This window comes from Lactuca serriola, chromosome 3 (assembly GCF_051521515.1).
Source record: "Lactuca serriola cultivar US96UC23 chromosome 3, Lser_US96UC23_V15, whole genome shotgun sequence".
In the NCBI taxonomy this organism is placed as follows: Eukaryota; Viridiplantae; Streptophyta; class Magnoliopsida; order Asterales; family Asteraceae; genus Lactuca; species Lactuca serriola.
In genome coordinates, this window is record NC_136410.1 from 143,124,691 (window position 1) to 143,143,040 (window position 18,350).

An 18,350-nucleotide genomic window follows, 5' to 3' on the forward strand; every position below is an offset into this window, starting at 1 on the left:
GTCATTTCCCGTTAATTAATATAATTCTCTTTCCGGTGGACAGTGTTGAATTGCTCATGTTGTTTATTTTTCTAGGTCTAGACTTCATGGTTGTTGCTCCTTTGCTTCTGGTAGTAGTTGTTGTTGTATATTTTCAATTGATTTTCCATATTTTTTTAGTTGACGGTTATACCCTTGATGTTGTTGCGGTGTTTAGCCTTGGGTGTTTTCCCCATCTTTATGTAACGTCCCAAAAATCATAATAAAATTTTTCATTTTTTAAAATGGAATACACACCTGTTTTGATAAAGTTACTTTCAAGCCAAACTATTTGTTCATAAATAATAATTCCAAATCAAAGTATAAGGAAAACATTACGGGATCTCGAATCATAAAACGACTAATATGAGTGTGTAGAATCCTGCCTTCGCCATCCGATAAGTACCTGAAAAACATTTAATCAACAGTTGTAAGTCAAAGCTTAGTGAGTTCCCCCAAAATAACCCAAACAAGAATACACATACAATGCATGCACTCATGAGCCTAAATGTTGCCTGGACCACCTCACGAGGCCTACAGGATTCCTGGACCACTCTACTGAGCCTACAGTCTACTTAGACAGGCCCACCTCACAAGGCCTACAATAGTTGGACTTATGTGGCCTACAACACAAAGAAGGACACCCTCAACCCAACCAACCATAATATGTAGACATATTAAATAAAACAAACAATAATTAACCAACAAACATAGGCAATTATAGATCTACCAATCTAAAAGATGACTACAGCATAACAACATCCTATAAACAAGGTTACATACTGCAACACAAACTATAGTGAGAAAACTCACCTCGTAAGCTAACAAATATCAATATAGCCCATACGAAGGCAAGAACTGACACCACGAGCCACTTATTCATCGAATAGAGGCAAACCCTCAATCTATGGCCTTAAAACCATCAAGTTGATCCAAAGGTCAACATGGTCAAAAGTCAACGGTCAAAATGAAAGTCAACAGTCAAAAGTCTCACAGTTGGCTTCCATGTCATGGCCAACCTTTTGCCACATCGTGGTGGCCTTAGGATAAAACAGTTGCATATACTGCCTATTGTAATGCCGTGGATGCCAATCATCCACTTCGTGGGAACTGTTATGGTCTTCTTAATGTATTAAGCTCTAAATCCTTCAAGATGCATATCCATACTTTCCAGAACGATTTCTCACACCTAATGGATCATAAATGTAACAATTGCGACTTTTGGCACTGATCGTTATTAACGAAAAGCTGCCAATGTCGATTTTAATAGTCTTAATACGTTATATATCAAAATAAGATAAATATATAAATTTTTGTATTAAGATAAATAGTAAAAATCAACCAAATCGTCCTTACGTTGTTAAAATTAATGCGGATATATATATATATATATATATATATATATATATATATATATATATATATATATATATATATATATGGAAAGTAAGCATAATCCTGATTCCAAAATTTTAGATTTCATTAAAATCCAAATCCATATGCACGACATATGAGTTTTTTAAAATATAAAACTCAGTTGCGGAGTTAAAAACTATTAACGTCAAACGGTACGGAGAGAATGGTTGACTTTTGGGTAAAGTCGTCAAAAGGAAAATCGTAGTACTCTTTAAGTTAGGAATTTTGATAAAAGGAACACCAAAATCGGAGTCCGTACGAGAGAATTATGATTTTTTGAAAAATCATTAAATCTTGTACAAATAGGGGCTAAATATAAAGTTAGAATTAGCTGATAGAGTGTAAAGGAAAGCTGTAGATCTTGTCAAGAGATTTCCGGGGATATAAAGAACGTTGAAAACAAAGTATGTATGAGGAAGTTATGTAATTTACAAAATCTGTGATTTGAGCCCTGCACAGTGAGCGCCAGGTGCGCGCTGCATGCTTCTAGAAGGTGAAAATGCGGACCATGCCCTTGAAACGTGGCACAAAGTGGCTAGGGAGACATAGGCTTGATATGTGCGCCTCTCACGCTTTTTGCACGTCGCGCACCCCAAAAATCGCCTATAAAAGGGCAGCAACCCTCATTCTCTTCCTCTATACCTCTTCTATCATTCTCTCACGATTTCCTTCGGTTCTAGCCCATTTCTATTAGTTTTAGCATCCGGCGAAGCCCTATGATCCTTGGAGTAGTAGTAGTTAGCAAGTAGGAGTTCCGCTAGTGTAATTTTTAGACTTTTGTCTAGGAAATCTCTGTAAGTTAAATTACACTTATCCCTATTTCAGTGTAATTTATATTAATAGTCATAGTCGTTGTTATGAAACTATAAATAAGATTTATCAATAATTCCATGTCGTTATACTGAATGATCTAGTTAGGGAAGCAGTGTCTAGAATGCTCACGTTGGTTTGGTTGTTGGATTTTAGAAAGACTATATGTCGAAATGGTCCTGCCTCCCAACTGCCTTGCCTGACTAATCCTTACCTAATAGATCTTGATGTGGACATTAGGATTAGTGAGGATCTAGACTATTATTATTCATCGGGTTCATCACACTAAAACTCTATATTAATCATACCTAGGTCATGTCAAAAGAAAAGTTAAGTGCTAAGGCGAAGTTCTGCCTAAATTTCAGGGGGGGGGATACATGCTTAGCAAATGGTTTCATAAAAATGTTTATGTTATAAATATAAAATCATTTTATAAAGCTAGATGACTTCGGATATCATAGCTATAGATATTATGCCTAGTCGTAGGCTATGATATTGTGCTTAAGAGTTATGATGCCCGGTAGTCTATGAGTAGATAATACCTAGGTATTATAATGGCCAAATCACTAGGAAACCTTAGTACCTAGGAGTTATGCTAGACAGATTTAGGGATATGCATTGTACTTAGTTGTTACTCTGCCCAAATATCCTGTTAAAATAACCATAATTAGGGTATATATATATATATATATATATATATATATATATATATATATATATAACGATTTATATATACCAAATATTTATGAGATCATAAAATATAATTATCAAATATATATATATATATATAATACACACACACACACACACACATATATATATATATAAGGGTAATTATGGAAAGATAAAATATTAAAGATAAAAGATAAATACTTATGGTCAATGTGTTAGTGAGTTGATAATTCGTCCGAAGGCCTTGATTCAATTTAGCATTTGCCCAATACCTATAATTATTAATCCTGCGAGAGCCTGAAAGCGTCGATTATAGGGACTCACGGTAATACATTAGAGTATAGTGGTAATACATTAAAATTGCCTTAGAGTTTAGATTACCATTAGGGACGCCTGAATGGTAATTAAAATATGTTAGGATTGCTAGATATCCTAAAAAGATAGTAAATTAGTATTAATAAAAATATCCTAATTAAAATACGTTAGAATCATTAGATATCATAAAAATATAATAAATTAGGATTATTAAATGATATCCTAATGAGATAAACGATAGGATCTTTAGATATCCTAAAAAGATAGAAAGTTAGGTTAATAAAATATTTAAGAAAGGTTTTTCTCAAAAAAAAAAAGGATTCTTAAAAGTTATCTAATATCAAAAACATTAAAAACATGTGAGATCACTAACATTATGTTGACGTTTTCAAAACCTCATGTATTTCTAGGAGGCCGTGGGATGGAAGCCTACACTCCCAGAATCAACACTTGATGGAGGAAGCAACTAGAAAACCAATGTAGTTTATCGTTCATGTCTATCTGTTAGGAAACCTTTCTGTAATAGGAACCCTATAAATCCGATGTAACGTTTGATATATAAATAAAATAGATGTTACATATTCTATTTTGTACTGTTCAATATATTCTCAAGGAATGATTACCAACATCCATACGTCACAATGCCTGGAGTTTTCGTCGTCGGTCGGGCAGGGTGTAACAGATTGTTATTAGAGCCTAGGCTATAGCGAACTAGTACTTCCTTAGGAAATACCACTATAGCCCAGGGGCTTATACTCCGATTAGGTTTGTCCTCAAACCTACTAATAAAAGTATTATTATTAATTACCCTATTGATAGATCATCTATGGGGAAAAGTGACTAGGATGGAGCTATCGCCTTGGGTTGCTGGATTTCAGAACGATTATACGCCAAAATGGTCCTTCCCTCCGACTTTTTCCTACCTGGCTGATCCATATGGTATGGTCTAGAAGTATAACACATAAATTAATAAAACTAAATCTCTCAAAGAGAAAACCAGATAAAACCCATATAATCCAAACTCAAGAGTTTAGGTCAAATATGATATCTAAGATTAGCACATTATATTGGGTGAACCATGACTCTACATAGACTATACACCTATGCTTAGAACCGGTTGGACCGGTATACAAGTAGACTTGGATATTGTAGATGATATACTAGACCATGCTTTTTGCATGTTGGGTTTTTGTTTGCCCCATGTAGGTTGCGCTGATTTGATCATACTATGATATGACTTAGATCAAGACCATGCTTTATGTTTAGTGGGTTGTCGTTCGCCCCTTGTAGGTCTTGCTGCTTTGATCATGTTATGGTATGAATTAGATCAAGACCATGTTTTATGCCTTTCGGGTTTTCGTTTTCCCCGTGTAGGTTATGTTGCTTTGATCATGTTATGGTATGACTTAGATCAAGACCATGCTTTATGCATGTCGGTCTGTCATTTGCATCGTGTAGGTTATGTTGCTTTGATCATGTTATGGTATGACTTGGATCAAAGTCATGCTTTATGCCTTTTGGGTTGTCGTTTGTCCCGTGTAGGTTATGTTTCTTCGATCATGCTATGGTATGACTTAGATTAAGACCATGTTTTATGCCTTTCGGGTTTCGTTTTCCCCATGTAGGTTATGTTGCTTTGATCATGTTATGGTATGACTTAGATCAAGACCATGCTTTATGCATGTTGGGGTGTTGTTTGCTTCGTGTAAGTTATGTTCCTTTGATCATGCTATGGTATGACTTAGATCCAAACCATGCTTTATGCCTTCCGGGTTGTCATTTGTCCCGTATAGGTTATGTTTCTTTGATCATGCTATGGTATGACTTAGATTAAGACCATGCTTTATGCCTTTCGGGTTGTCGTTTGCCCCGTGTAGGTTATGTTGCTTTGATCATGCTATGGCATGGCTTAGATCAAGACCATGCTTTATGTCTGCCAATTTTTCATTTTCCCCATGTAGGTTATGTTGCTTTGATCATGTTATGGTATGACTTAGATGAAGACCATGCTTTATGCATGTCAGATTGTCGTTTGTCCTGTATAGGTTATGTTTCTTTGGTCATGCTATGGTGTGACTAAGATTAAGACCATGTTTTATGGATGTCGGGTTGTCGTTTTCCCCGTGTAGGTTATGTCGCTTTGATCATTATATGGTATGACTTAGATCAAAACTATGCTTTATACCTTTTGGTTGTCGTTTGCCTCGTGTAGGTTATGTTGCTTTGATCGTGCTATGACATGACTTAGATCAAGACCATGATTTATGCCTATCGTGTTGTCGTTTTCCCCGTGCAATTATTTGAAGCATTGGTTCCAAAAACCTTTTTTTCTTGGTATTCTTCCCTTTTATGCCATGACACAGGCCCCATTTCTCCGTCCATGGTTTGTAGGATGTAAGATCCATCCATGTTTCCTTCGTGTATTTTGTATGGTCCTTCCCACATTGCCCTTAGCTTTCATTGCGGTTCTTGTCAACTTGCTTCGTTGTTTCTTAAAACTTGTTCTCCCACCTTAAAAGACTTGCCCTATACTCGCTGGTTATAATGGCTTCCAGTATGCTTTTTTATAGTGTTCTTGTTAGATTGCTACTATTTCTCGTCTTTATATAAACAACTCTAAGTTTGTCCTTAATTCATTGTCGTTATTGGCTTAGTCGAAGTTCATCGTTTGCTCGGTGAGAACCATTAACTCCAGTGAGTGGTATTACTGCCTCTGACCCATATACTAGGTGTCTCTATTGTTGTTGTTCGTGGCGTTGTTCTATATGCCCATAAAACGTTTGGTGATTCGTCTACCCAACGTCCTTTCGCCACTGTTGCTAGATCGTTGCCTATTATCCTATTGGTAACTTCTACTCCTAGTTTCAAACTTGATTCAAACTTATGTATATTCTTAAATGGGGAGATATGTGTGAATCAAAAGTGATGCTCTGATGTGATTATTTTGATGGTGTTTTGGATTATATGGAATAATCTTTATGGATGAAAAGATACAAAAAGATTCTTATTCCATTCGATTGTATCAATTTATTATTCATGGATTTCTAACAAGATTTCTAAATTTAAAATATATTAGATTGCCTTAAGAATTCTAATATAACTTGTTAAACTTCGTTTCAGATTTTTACTAGTTTTATTTGGTTGGCTGTTAACACAATTATTAGAAAATTTTGTATAAAATTTATTTAGAAACAACATTGTAGCAACAAATAAAACATTATTTATATAGCATGCAATGATGCAATCACAAACGTTCGTCCTACTCGTTATGTATGATATTTCCTATTACACATGGGTTTTAAACTCTATATAGTTTAGACACCTGTAGCAAAGTCTTTGGGCGTGTTTGGCACGGAGCTTTTGGAAGCGTTTGAGAGCTTCTAGCTTTTAGCTTTTGACAAAACGCTCTAGTTTAAACAAAAAGCTTCATTTGGCAGTACGAGTGTTTAGCTTTTAGTTTTAACAAAACGCTCCGATTCTAAAAGCTACTGCATGTAGCTTTTAACAAAACGCTCCGGAGCTTTTGAAATCAATTTCCATAATTATCCTTAAAAATATATTTATATATTTTTTTATTTTTAATCAATTGTCCTTTTATGTAATTTTATATATTTCAAAAGCTTCCAGCTACTTTTGCCAAACATTTATTTAACAAATAAAAGTTACTGTTTCCCGCTACCAGCTACCCACTACCAGCTAACCGCTACCCGCTTCCAGCTAACAGCTACTTTTACCAAACACGCCCTTTATATTTTAGGTTTATTATCGGTAAAAAGCATGTTTTTATTTTTTTGAATAGAAAATAATAAAATATTTGCCGTTGTTTATAGAAAATGACAATAAATGGACAATCCATTATATATGTAGGATTTTAGTTGGCAATATTCAAAAAAATTCTTATATTACAGGGTTATTAAAAAAAAGTCATGTATTTGTTTTATTGGGAAATAACAAAGAGTATTATCTTATTATATTGGGGAAATTTTTGAAAAAGTCCTAATATTTACTCTAATTTACAAAAAAATTTCAAACTAAAATTTGTTTACAAAAAAATCCTAATTACCGGTAAAAGTGACGATTTGATCCATTTTTTTCAATTTACTGGTTTCATTACTTATCCGGTTTTATTAAAGTAATATTATTTTACCATAATTTACGAATAAGTCCCAAATTATGGTAAAATAATGAGACTTTAATGAAATTATGATAAAATTATGAGACTTTAATGAAACCAGGTAAGTATTGAAACCGATAAATCGGATAAAAATGGTCAAATCGTCATTTTTACCGGTAATTAGGACTTTTTCGTAAACAAATTTTAGTCTGAGACTTTTTCGTAAATTAAGATGAAATATTATGACTTTTTTGAAGATTTCCATACTATATTATTAGGATAATTCTATATGTACATTCAAATTGCTTCGTGTATCCTCCCATGTGAGTGGGTGAATGTATCTACCTCCATCATTTGATAATTCATTTATGTGTAAGGAGATACATATAATAACACCTTATTATTATTATATTTTCTATTGTATTTTCTATCGGACACGGGATATCATTTTACTATAATTTTACTGTATTTTTTATTTTTGGTTGAGGGTATTATCCAAATAAATTTTATTGTATTTTTATGTCGGATAGATTATTATAATTGATTTCATTTTTTTCTGACATATGATATTATCTTATTGTAATTTTATTGTATTTCTTTATGTCTAATAGAAGATGTAGTTGTCTAAATATAATTGTTTTTTTTGTTGTTATTTGATCAATAAAATAATGTCAAAAGCAAAAGGAATACAATAACATAACAATAAGATAACACCATCTACTAGACAAAAAGAATATAATAGGATTGTAATACGATTAAATTTTCTGTCATTTTTTACTCAAATTTATTGTTAATGAGCCTAAGATATAAAGATTTTTTGATCATTACCATTTAAAAAAATTACCGACTAAATTCCCATATGTATAAATAATTATCAATTTTTTTTATCATTTTTTATAAATAATTATCTGTTTTTAATCCTTTTCTATTTAAAAAATAAAATCATAACTTTACTTTAATCAAATCTGAAATGTATTTCTTTTCCTAAAGATTTCCAATCTACCATACCATCTCTAAACCTTTTACCAATTTAGTTACCTTTTTTTAAACCTCGTTTATCTAATTTGTTATTTTTGAACACATGTCATGTTTTAAAGAAAAAACATTACTTGATAATAAACTTGGCAGTAGAACGAGTTTTGACCCTTATTTGATCCAAACCCGTGCAAATTTAATGAGTTTTAATTTGATCATATTTTATGATTCGTTTACCTGTTAACGATCTGTACTCTGTTACACACGAATGCTCGAGATACATTACTTTTGCTAATTGATGATTTTTGGGGATGGCCACAACGTGGCGAGGTGAAATTGGTTACGTGACTTTTAGACCACCACGACGTGGTGTAGCTCACCACGACGTGACAGCTGATCAGGCCCAAGCACATGACTCTCTTAGGGTTTTCTTCGTATTTAAGCCTCTCTAAACCCATTTTAGGGTTCATCGTCAGCCTCCAAACCTCTTTCACCTCAGAAATCCTAACCCTAGCCTCCATTGAAGTTGTGAGCTCATTCTTGGTGCTTTTGGTGAATTTTGAAGGAGAAAGAAACTATTGGTGAAGTGGTCACTTGGCAAGCATCACTTTCCAACTAGCTTATCTCTTGGACCTTGGTGAGTGCCCAAGACTTAACCTTTTCTTGCCATGTTGCTAGATCTCTTGTATTTGTCCCCTTTTCCATGTTTTGATGAATGTAAGTAATGGGATATCATAAAGTTTGCAACTTTATGAATCTCCAGGTCAAATGGAATATTTAGTGTCTTGGATCTGAATTATAATCGAGCTTTGATGTCATGCATGGGGTTTGGTCATTAAACCCTATTTTTAACCTAGAATGGAAAAAGGCATGTTTTAGACTTGCAAGTCTATAAAGCCATGATTTTTAAGGTCTTTTGGAGTATGAAATCTTTCTAGAAACTTTGGAGGTACAACTCTAAGGATTTGGTGCTTAATGAGAATCTTGATGCATTAAGTTACCATTTGTGGTTAGAGTTGGGACTTTGGCTTATGGAAGGGATTGAGGGATAAAGTTGGAAACTTTACCCATCAAGACCATGGGAAAGACAAGATCTGAGCCTTAGAGCTCTTGTAGTTGAAGGAAATTACTTAATGGTTTAAGTTGTCCTGACTTGTCACCACAGCGTGGTTGAGGTTGTCATGACGTGGTGATTTGGTCAAGACACATTTGTTTTGTCGGTTTGTGGCCACAACGTGGCCAAGGAGACCACGTCGTAACGAATAGCTATGTTGACTTTTGACTTGACTAGGATTTTGACCAAGTTTGAGCTAAGGGTATTTTGGGTATTTTGAGTTGTTGTCAGACTTTTGGTCATTATTTATTGTAAAGGTGATCAGTAAAATTGGTATTTAGAGCAACATATGGTTGCAACTATTTTGTCTAAATGTGAGGTAAGTCTCCTCACTGTACCCATGGGTCAAAGGCACCAATGTCGGCCCACTATGATCTGTTATGCTAGTTGTATTTGTGACTCTTGCATGGTATGATTGTTGTTACGTGGCTTATATGTGTTGTATTGTAACACCTCAAAAATCAAGACCAAAAATTTCATTTTAATTCATTAATAAACCATAGTTATCAAATCATAGTATCTTCTTAAAACACTTATTTATTACATCATAGTAAAACATCCAAGGCTAAACATCATGGTGCGTGCGATGCAGTCATCCTGAGCTCTTCCCTCCGTTACCAGAAGTACCTGAAATCAAAATTGAAAACCGTAAGCACGAAGCTTAGTGAGTTCCCCATACTACCACATACCATACATATAACCACATACTACCCCCCCCCCCACCCGGCCCACTGCATCGGGACTTGCCCGACATTGGACTCGCTTCGGCATCGGGCCCCGCCTGGCATCGAGCCCCGCTCAGTATACATATATGTCTCTCTTAGGCCCCGGTTGTCTCTGGGCCTCGCCCACTATACACCTACAATCATATAAACATGCTAACACATAAGCAACATACTCTATTATATTCCTATCCTAAGGCCTCGCCTAACTTGGGCATCGCCCATGTCCTGCTATTGATTAGTCATGGAACCCCGTCCACACTCCTGCTGATAGTGGGATGCGGGCCCCCGCTCACACTCACTTCTCTCCTATCTCGGGCCCCGCCCCTGTTTTACTACTAATGAGATACGGAACCCCGTCCATACTCAGCTAGTGGTGAGATACGGGACCTCGCCCACACTCACCTCCCTACTAGGCAGATACAGGTATCACACAGACAACAAGTATAACTAACATACTAACATTCCTCGGGCTTGACCCGACATCGGACCTTGGTTCGGAAATACACACATATAAACTTTCCTCGGGTCTCGCCCGACATCAAACCGTGGTACGGAAACATACTATTATACAATGTATGGGGTAAGCCCCGGGCCTTCCTGCCATACATAAACTAAATGGGTCGACATTATGGTTGTAGACCCATGCACACTATGAGGAGACTCACCTTGCACTGCTGAAGACCTGTTGATACTCCTTTGGTTGCTAGCTGGCAATCCTCGAACTATTGCTCCTTCGACTCCCCGAGCTACCACTACCGAAATATCACTTAGTCCAAATCAATAATCCTCCTTAGGGTAAAATTACCATTTTACCCCTAGTCCAACTTGCTCCATATCCAAGGCCCAAAACCATAATATAAAAGGCCCAAAACTAGGTAGGCTTCCCAAGTCCAACTTGCTACATATACTTAGCCTAAAATGGTTTGACTTCTGACGGCCCGCTAAGGCCCAAAGACCCAAAATCCACTGCATGGCCCAAACTGAGGCCCAAAACTCGCCAAGGCCAATCTGATGAGTACGTTGGGCGTACTCCTATGTACGCTAAGCGTACAAGCTAAATGGTGTGTACGTTAAGCGGACCTGCATGTACGCTCAGCGTAATCCCCTGTTAAGTCACTTTCCAATTAAGTGCTTAATACTCTACTCCAAAAGCTACAATCACAGATCCAAGTCCTCTTCAACGTCTTAAACCATAAAGTTGCTTACTTGATAGCTTGCAACCCACCAAATAAGCCCAAACTTGAAATGTGACAACATACTTCCATGGAAATAGCTAGATCTCATGCATGAACCCATTAAGACATTCAAGATGACAACTTTCTGCCTTAGGGACAGATTTAGAACTGAGAGTGACAACTCTAAGTCCAAAAATCAGATTTGAACCATAAAGTTATATACTTAGGACCAAAATGACTCCAAAACCACACTAAACTAGATCTAAGCATACTTGAGGAAAATTATGAACTTTATACCTCCAAAGAGTCCCAAATGATGATGCTATCCCGGATCTATGAGCTCAAGCTACCCAAGTCCTTCTTTGCCAACTTCTTCTTTCTTCTTCCAAGCTTAAAACCACCAAGATGGGCTTCTCAAGGTCAAAATCACACAATAATGAAGGGATGAGACGTTCTAGGGCTTTTCTGAGGTTGTGGAGGTTGATACGAGGCTAGGTTTTGAGTCCTAATGTTCCTTATATAATGCTTGACCCTAAAATTAGGGTTTAGGGTCTCTTAACGTATGTTAGGCGTATATCTCGTACGCTGGGCATACGTCTCCATCACCCGCGATCACTTAACCCTTCTACACTGGGCATACCCCAGCTTACGTTGGGCGTACTCTCACGCTGGCCACCTTGCATGCATGGTCCTTTCTTGCCATCTTTCTCCATTAAGGACCAATATTGCCAATAACTTCAAAGTACTATATCTTCTTCATTCTAAGTCCGTTTTTGACGAACTTTATATCCACGAAAAGGTGTCGAGAAGCCCTACGCTTCTAGCTCCACACACAAGCCTTTCATCCTTCCAAATAAACCTGAGACCCATAAAAGTCTGAATCGCCCCTACCCTTGGCCTCTGAGACCAAAATTGAATACTTCCAAAACTGGGTGTTACATGTATGCTCGGGTTGAAATAAACCCAAGGGCGGGGCCCACTATCTCATGCTCAGGTTGAAATACACCCCAGGGCAAATTCCATATTTGTTTATTGGGTTGAAATATACCCCAGGGCAGGGCCCATATTTTCTTATTGGATTGGACTATACCCCAGGGTTAAACCCAAGGATATGTATGGTATGTGGTATTTTGGGGTACTCACTAAGCTTTGTGCTTACGGCTTATGTTTTTGGTTTCAGGTACTTCCGGTTTGAAAGGAAATGGCCCGACGTGACTACACAACATCCCCCAGAGTTTCCCGCATTAGCAGTTTATGATATTTACTCTGATGTTTATATAACATATTCACCTTAATTGGTTTTGGAATGACTCGTTTGTATGGATTATTGCTCTAAAAATAACAATTTTACTATGAATATTTGGGACGTTACATACCCGTTAACCCTTTTATTGAAAGGGTTATGTATGGATCATAATCGATTCGATCCGTTCTTCAAGGAAACAAAAAAATATATTACTTTAACTCTAGAAGTCACTTAAATTTTTACATGAAATAATTAGTTATATACTTGTATGTAATGTTGTAGAACTCGCTACTTGGTACTTGTTCGGCCGACTGACGAGTAGCGAGTACTCGGGAGTACTCAGGAGTAGCCGGGAGTACCCATGAGGCCGACTGCCGAGTAGCGAGTACTCGGGAGTACTCATGAGTAGTCGGGAGTACTCATGAGTACTTGGATTCCATAATTCATGTAAAATATTTTTAGTGAGATTATATATGTAAAAATCATAGGTTAAAATCATAAGTTGATTGAAATGCATAACAAAATTATATACATGTGAATACACAAAAACTGAAAACACACAATGGTTTCACTTCGTGAATAATTGATGAAAATTTAAGATATATATATATATATATATATATATATATATATATATATATATATATATATATATATATATGTAGTAATAATAACATGTGTGTATTAAATAATAAATCATTAAGTATAGTATACATATTAATCACCGAGTTGACCGAGTTTTACAACACTGCTCGCTTCAGTAGTGGACCGATCGGGGAGTACTCTGATTTTATAACTCGCCTCGGTAAGGGGCCGAGTAGGGAGTACTCGGCCAAGTAATCGGCCAACTCTACGAGTTTTACAAAACTGCTTATATGTGTTTACTTTTTTCCAGGTGATTAGTGAGTGAGTAGATCGGTTGGACTTTAGATTTTTTTGAAGATGCATTTTGATGTCTACATTTTCTCATGCATGTTTGCAATAGTAGACATTTGTTTTGTTTTGGAAACGTTATTTATTAAGCTAAAATTGAAGTTTTTTTGAATGAATGTTGTCTAGTTTTAACGATTTATGTTATATGTGTTATAATATATAATTATAGCCTAATCTTAGGCCATCCACAATGAGAGTTTAATGAGAGTTCAATAGAATAAATTTGAATATAATATAGAGGAGAGAGAATGTAGAGTTGAATCATCATCGAACGGTTGAATAGAATGTGCAGTGAAAAGTTGTGGATTTTTTAAGAATTTAATTGAATATATATAGTCTCTTTCTTAGTTGGCATTCTATTCAACTCTCCATGAGTTTAATGCATTGAAGATAACCTTAATATTGTAAATGAGCCGGATAAAAGGGTTGAAAATTCATTGAACCGTGTGAATTATGGGTTGGGGTTTGGGTCAAAGTCAATCTGTTCCAAACTTGCTCCATTACCAGGTCCACTTGATAATAATAAATAAAACAAATATGTCAAAGTTTATGAAATGAAATAAATAATCCTAATCTAAAATCTATATTTTGTTTTTATATAATTGTTACAAATATAATCTTATTAATTATATAATTACCAAAGAAAAAAAATACATAAAAAAGGTTGAGCTATCGAAAATATCCCCAACAGAAAAAGTTTGTTTCAACAAGACAAAATTCACGACTCGCTAGTGAAGAATATAGAATAACGACACAGCCCCACTTCGGCGACGACGCCGCCACCAGCTGCCGACCTCCGCTATTTCCGTCCTTTTCTTTCCCCTCTTTTTTGATTCCATTGGCCCCTATCTATCTGAAACACGAGCGCACACACATCCTGCTTTGATTCTCGCTCATACACACATATATAGATAAGGGGACGAAAATTAGGAAGTCTATACAACTTGTTTCATCTTGATTGAGCAAGCAAAATACATAGAATGGACGTAAAACCTGAAGTTAACGGTGGCGTTAAAGAGGAGAAACATAATCGTCCGCCGCCGGTAATCGATGGTCCCACTAATCCTATGGTTACGCCGCTGCTCAACGATCTCTATCAGTTCACTATGGCTTACGCATACTGGAAAGCTGGAAAGCATAAAGAACGAGCTGTGTTAGTTTCTCAATTCCTTGTGATTTGTTTGTTTCTAGATGGAATTGATTGATTCCGTAATCATGGACTGAAGAAACTAATTAGATCGGTTACACTGGCTTTAGGGCATGTAATTTTGGAAATAATTTGGGAACTTTCTGCAATCTGTGATCTGTTTCAGGTTTGACTTATATTTTCGGAAAAATCCCTTTGGTGGTGAGTACACAGTTTTTGCTGGTTTAGAAGAGTGCATAAGATTCATTGCTAATTTCAAATTATCAAAGGAAGAGATTGCTTTTGTTCGAGAAAGTTTATCTCCTACATGTGAGGTAAAGCTTCAATTCAGATTTACTTGATCCTCATAAGTAACATAATCAAGTTTAAAGATTTGTTCATTGATGTCAATTTTCTTCTGTTCATATCAGGATGCCTTCTTTGATTACCTTGAAGGAATTGATTGTTCAGATGTTGAAGTTTATGCAATTGCAGAAGGGTCAGTTGTCTTTCCTAAAATACCCCTGATGAGAGTTGAAGGCCCAGTGGCTGTAAGTCAATCAGTCAAACAAACTATTTTACTATTTACCAATTTACCCCTTATGTGAAAAGAATATGAATTGAAATCCATTTATTCATATTCTGTTTTCTTACAGGTTGTTCAATTGTTGGAAACTCCATATGTGAATCTCATAAATTATGCATCATTAGTCACCACAAATGCTGCAAGACATCGTTTTGTTGCTGGAAAATCCAAACTTCTTCTTGAATTTGGACTTCGAAGGGCACAGGTTATTGTTTGAATACGAGAAAATGACCATTTTACCCCTCTATTTTTTAACAGAAATTCTTGTTTCTTAGGGCCCAGATGGTGGTATAGGGGCATCAAGATATTGCTACATGGGAGGATTTGATGCAACAAGGTGTTGACTATATTAATTATGGTCAAATTATTTATATAAATTAATATATAACAAATAACAATGTAAAATTGTATCTTATATATTTTTTATTTATTTATTGTGAAATATTAGCAATTGTGCAGCTGGAAAAATATTTGGAATACCACTTCGTGGAACACATTCCCATGCTTTTGTTAGCTCATTCATGGTTAGTATTATAAGATTATGAAATATAAATAACCATTTTTTTTATTCAGTGAAAAAGTTCTTATTACAATTTTTTTTTTAAAAAATTATTATTTTATGATGTAGGGAACTGATGAGATTATAGATAAGTCTCTAAAAAGTCATGATGGATCTCAAGTATGTGAGGATTTTGTTGGTGCTTCTCAAACATGGTTAAGCAAAATAAAGGTAATAATTTTTCATTTTTCATTTTTCATTTTTCATTATTTATATAATTATATGTTATATTTTTAATAACTCTATTTTTTTTATTTCAGAGGCTAAGTATATTGAAGGGTGTTTTTGGTGAGACTAATCAGAGTGAATTAGCTGCTTTTATTTCATATGCTTTAGCTTTTCCTGATAACTTTCTAGCTCTTGTAGACACATATGATGTAAGTTATTATTATTATTTATTATTTTTTTGCTTACATTACTAATTATTATAATCTGGGGTATTATTTATTGTCTTTTTCTAGGTGATGAAGAGTGGTGTTCCTAACTTCTGTGCAGTGGCTCTAGCACTAAATGATCTGGGGTATTTTTGTCTTTTTGTATTTTATGATACAAAAGGTTAAGTGATAATAATAATTAATATGTTAATTATTATTTGTATAGGTATAAAGCAAGGGGTATTCGGTTGGATTCCGGTGATCTTGCTTATCTTTCATGTGAGACAAGAAAATTCTTTCAAACGATTGAAACGGAATTTGTAATTCCGGGGTTTGGAAAGACTGGAATCACAGCTAGCAATGATCTCAATGAAGAAACTTTGGATGCTTTAAACAAACAGGCAAAGCTTTTTATATATTTTGAATTCTTAACTAGTGTTTGGTATGTCGGAATCGGAGAAGGATTGGAATGGAATCGTTCTTTCCATCGGAATCAATCATTCCATTCCATTCCATTCCATGTTATGTTAAAAACTTAAAAAAAAAAGAATTAAAATTAATTTTTTTTTTCAGGGTCATGAGGTGGATGCGTTTGGAATAGGGACATATTTGGTGACGTGTTATGCTCAAGCTGCATTAGGTTGTGTTTTTAAGCTTGTTGAGATAAATAATCAGCCACGTATTAAGCTCTCAGAAGATGTCTCAAAGGTTTTGAAAATTGAAAATTGAAAATTTCTTTTTAATTAATTATTTTTGGATAATATTCTGAATATTAAATTAATAAATTTATTTATAGGTCTCGATTCCATGTAAAAAACGATCTTTTAGATTATATGGAAAAGAAGGTTACGCCCTTTTAGACATAATGTCAGGCGAAAACGAACCACCTCCAAAGGTAAATATTTATTTATTTATTTATTTATTTATTTTTTAAAATCACAATACCTTTAAAAGTGTTTAATGAATTTTCTTTTATTTAAGAGTAAATTACTGAAATCGTCCCTATGGTTTGATCAAAATTACACGTTTGGTCCCTAACCTTTTTTTTTGCACTCGGATCGTCCCTATGGTTTGGTCAAAATTGCACGTTTGGTCCCCAACTTTATGTATGTAAGGGACGAAAAACGCAAGAAAATCAAACCACAGGGACGATCCGAGTGCAAAAATAATGTTAGGGACTAAACGTGCAATTTTTACCAAACTATAGGGACGATTTCAGTAATTTTTACTCTTTATTTAATTAATTATAGGTAGGAGAAAGAATTTTATGTCGCCACCCGTTTAATGAATCAAAAAGAGCTTATGTGGTCCCACAACGTGTTGAGGAGCTTCTTAAGTGTTATTGGCCCGGAACTACAGGTATTATTTATTATTAGTAACATTTTTTTTTTTTAATTTTGGTAAAATATACACTTCATATACTCGATTTTAACATGGCTTTAAAAAAAATATTTATATATTTTTATTTATTTATTTATATGAAGACAAAAAAAGAGAAGAATTGCCGACACTTGAGCAAAATAGGGAACGTGTTGGGAAGCAATTGGAGCAAATGCGACCCGATCACATGAGAAGACTCAATCCAACACCTTACAAGGTATTCTCCTTAACCTCTGCCACGTCAGCGCCATGTCATCAAACAAAAATATATAATTTTTTTTTATAAAAGTAAAACAAAACTTAAGTTGTTAGACTTATTGAAAACATGTTAATGTTTAGGCTGTGTTTGGCTGACTAGTTGATAGTGATGAAGTAACATTATTTCGTAAAGTTAGCTGATAAGCTAGATGAAAAATATAAAATAACATAAAAAGATATTTAGAAAAGTTGTGATGTTATGCAATTAAATGTATATTTGGAAAACTTACAATAAACTCAAAAAAAAAAAGCTAAATTAAAAATACATGATTTTTTTATTTTCTATTTTAATTTTTTTTTCAGGTTAGTGTAACGGCAAAGTTGTACGATTTTATTCATTTCTTATGGCTAAACGAGGCACCCGTAGGGGAGTTACAGTAGGGCCCACCGTGGCTTTGCATAATAAGTTGGATTTTTTTTTTTTTTTGATGTAATATATGTTTTAATGTGTTTGTGCTTATATTATATAATCTGTGATAAGAGATTTTATTTATATAGTATTATTATAAGATGATGACTTTTGATCTTTATATCTCAAAGTGTTTTCATTAGAT

The 18,350-nt window shown here is 34.8% G+C and overlaps 1 protein-coding gene across 1 annotated transcript; it reads left to right on the forward strand.

The window, feature by feature from the left end:
- The first annotated feature begins 14,204 nt into the window (after positions 1–14,204).
- LOC145093214 (nicotinate phosphoribosyltransferase 2-like) lies at positions 14,205–18,326 on the forward strand. The gene is made up of 15 exons (XM_079031288.1): positions 14,205–14,666; positions 14,827–14,974; positions 15,071–15,190; positions 15,296–15,430; positions 15,501–15,562; positions 15,674–15,749; positions 15,854–15,955; positions 16,045–16,161; positions 16,246–16,304; positions 16,385–16,559; positions 16,732–16,866; positions 16,955–17,053; positions 17,409–17,517; positions 17,643–17,755; positions 18,100–18,326. The coding sequence occupies exons 1-15, from the start codon at positions 14,494–14,496 to the stop codon at positions 18,175–18,177; spliced, it is 1,701 nt and encodes a 566-aa protein (XP_078887414.1). The 5' UTR covers positions 14,205–14,493; the 3' UTR covers positions 18,178–18,326.
- The last annotated feature ends 24 nt before the right edge of the window (positions 18,327–18,350 follow it).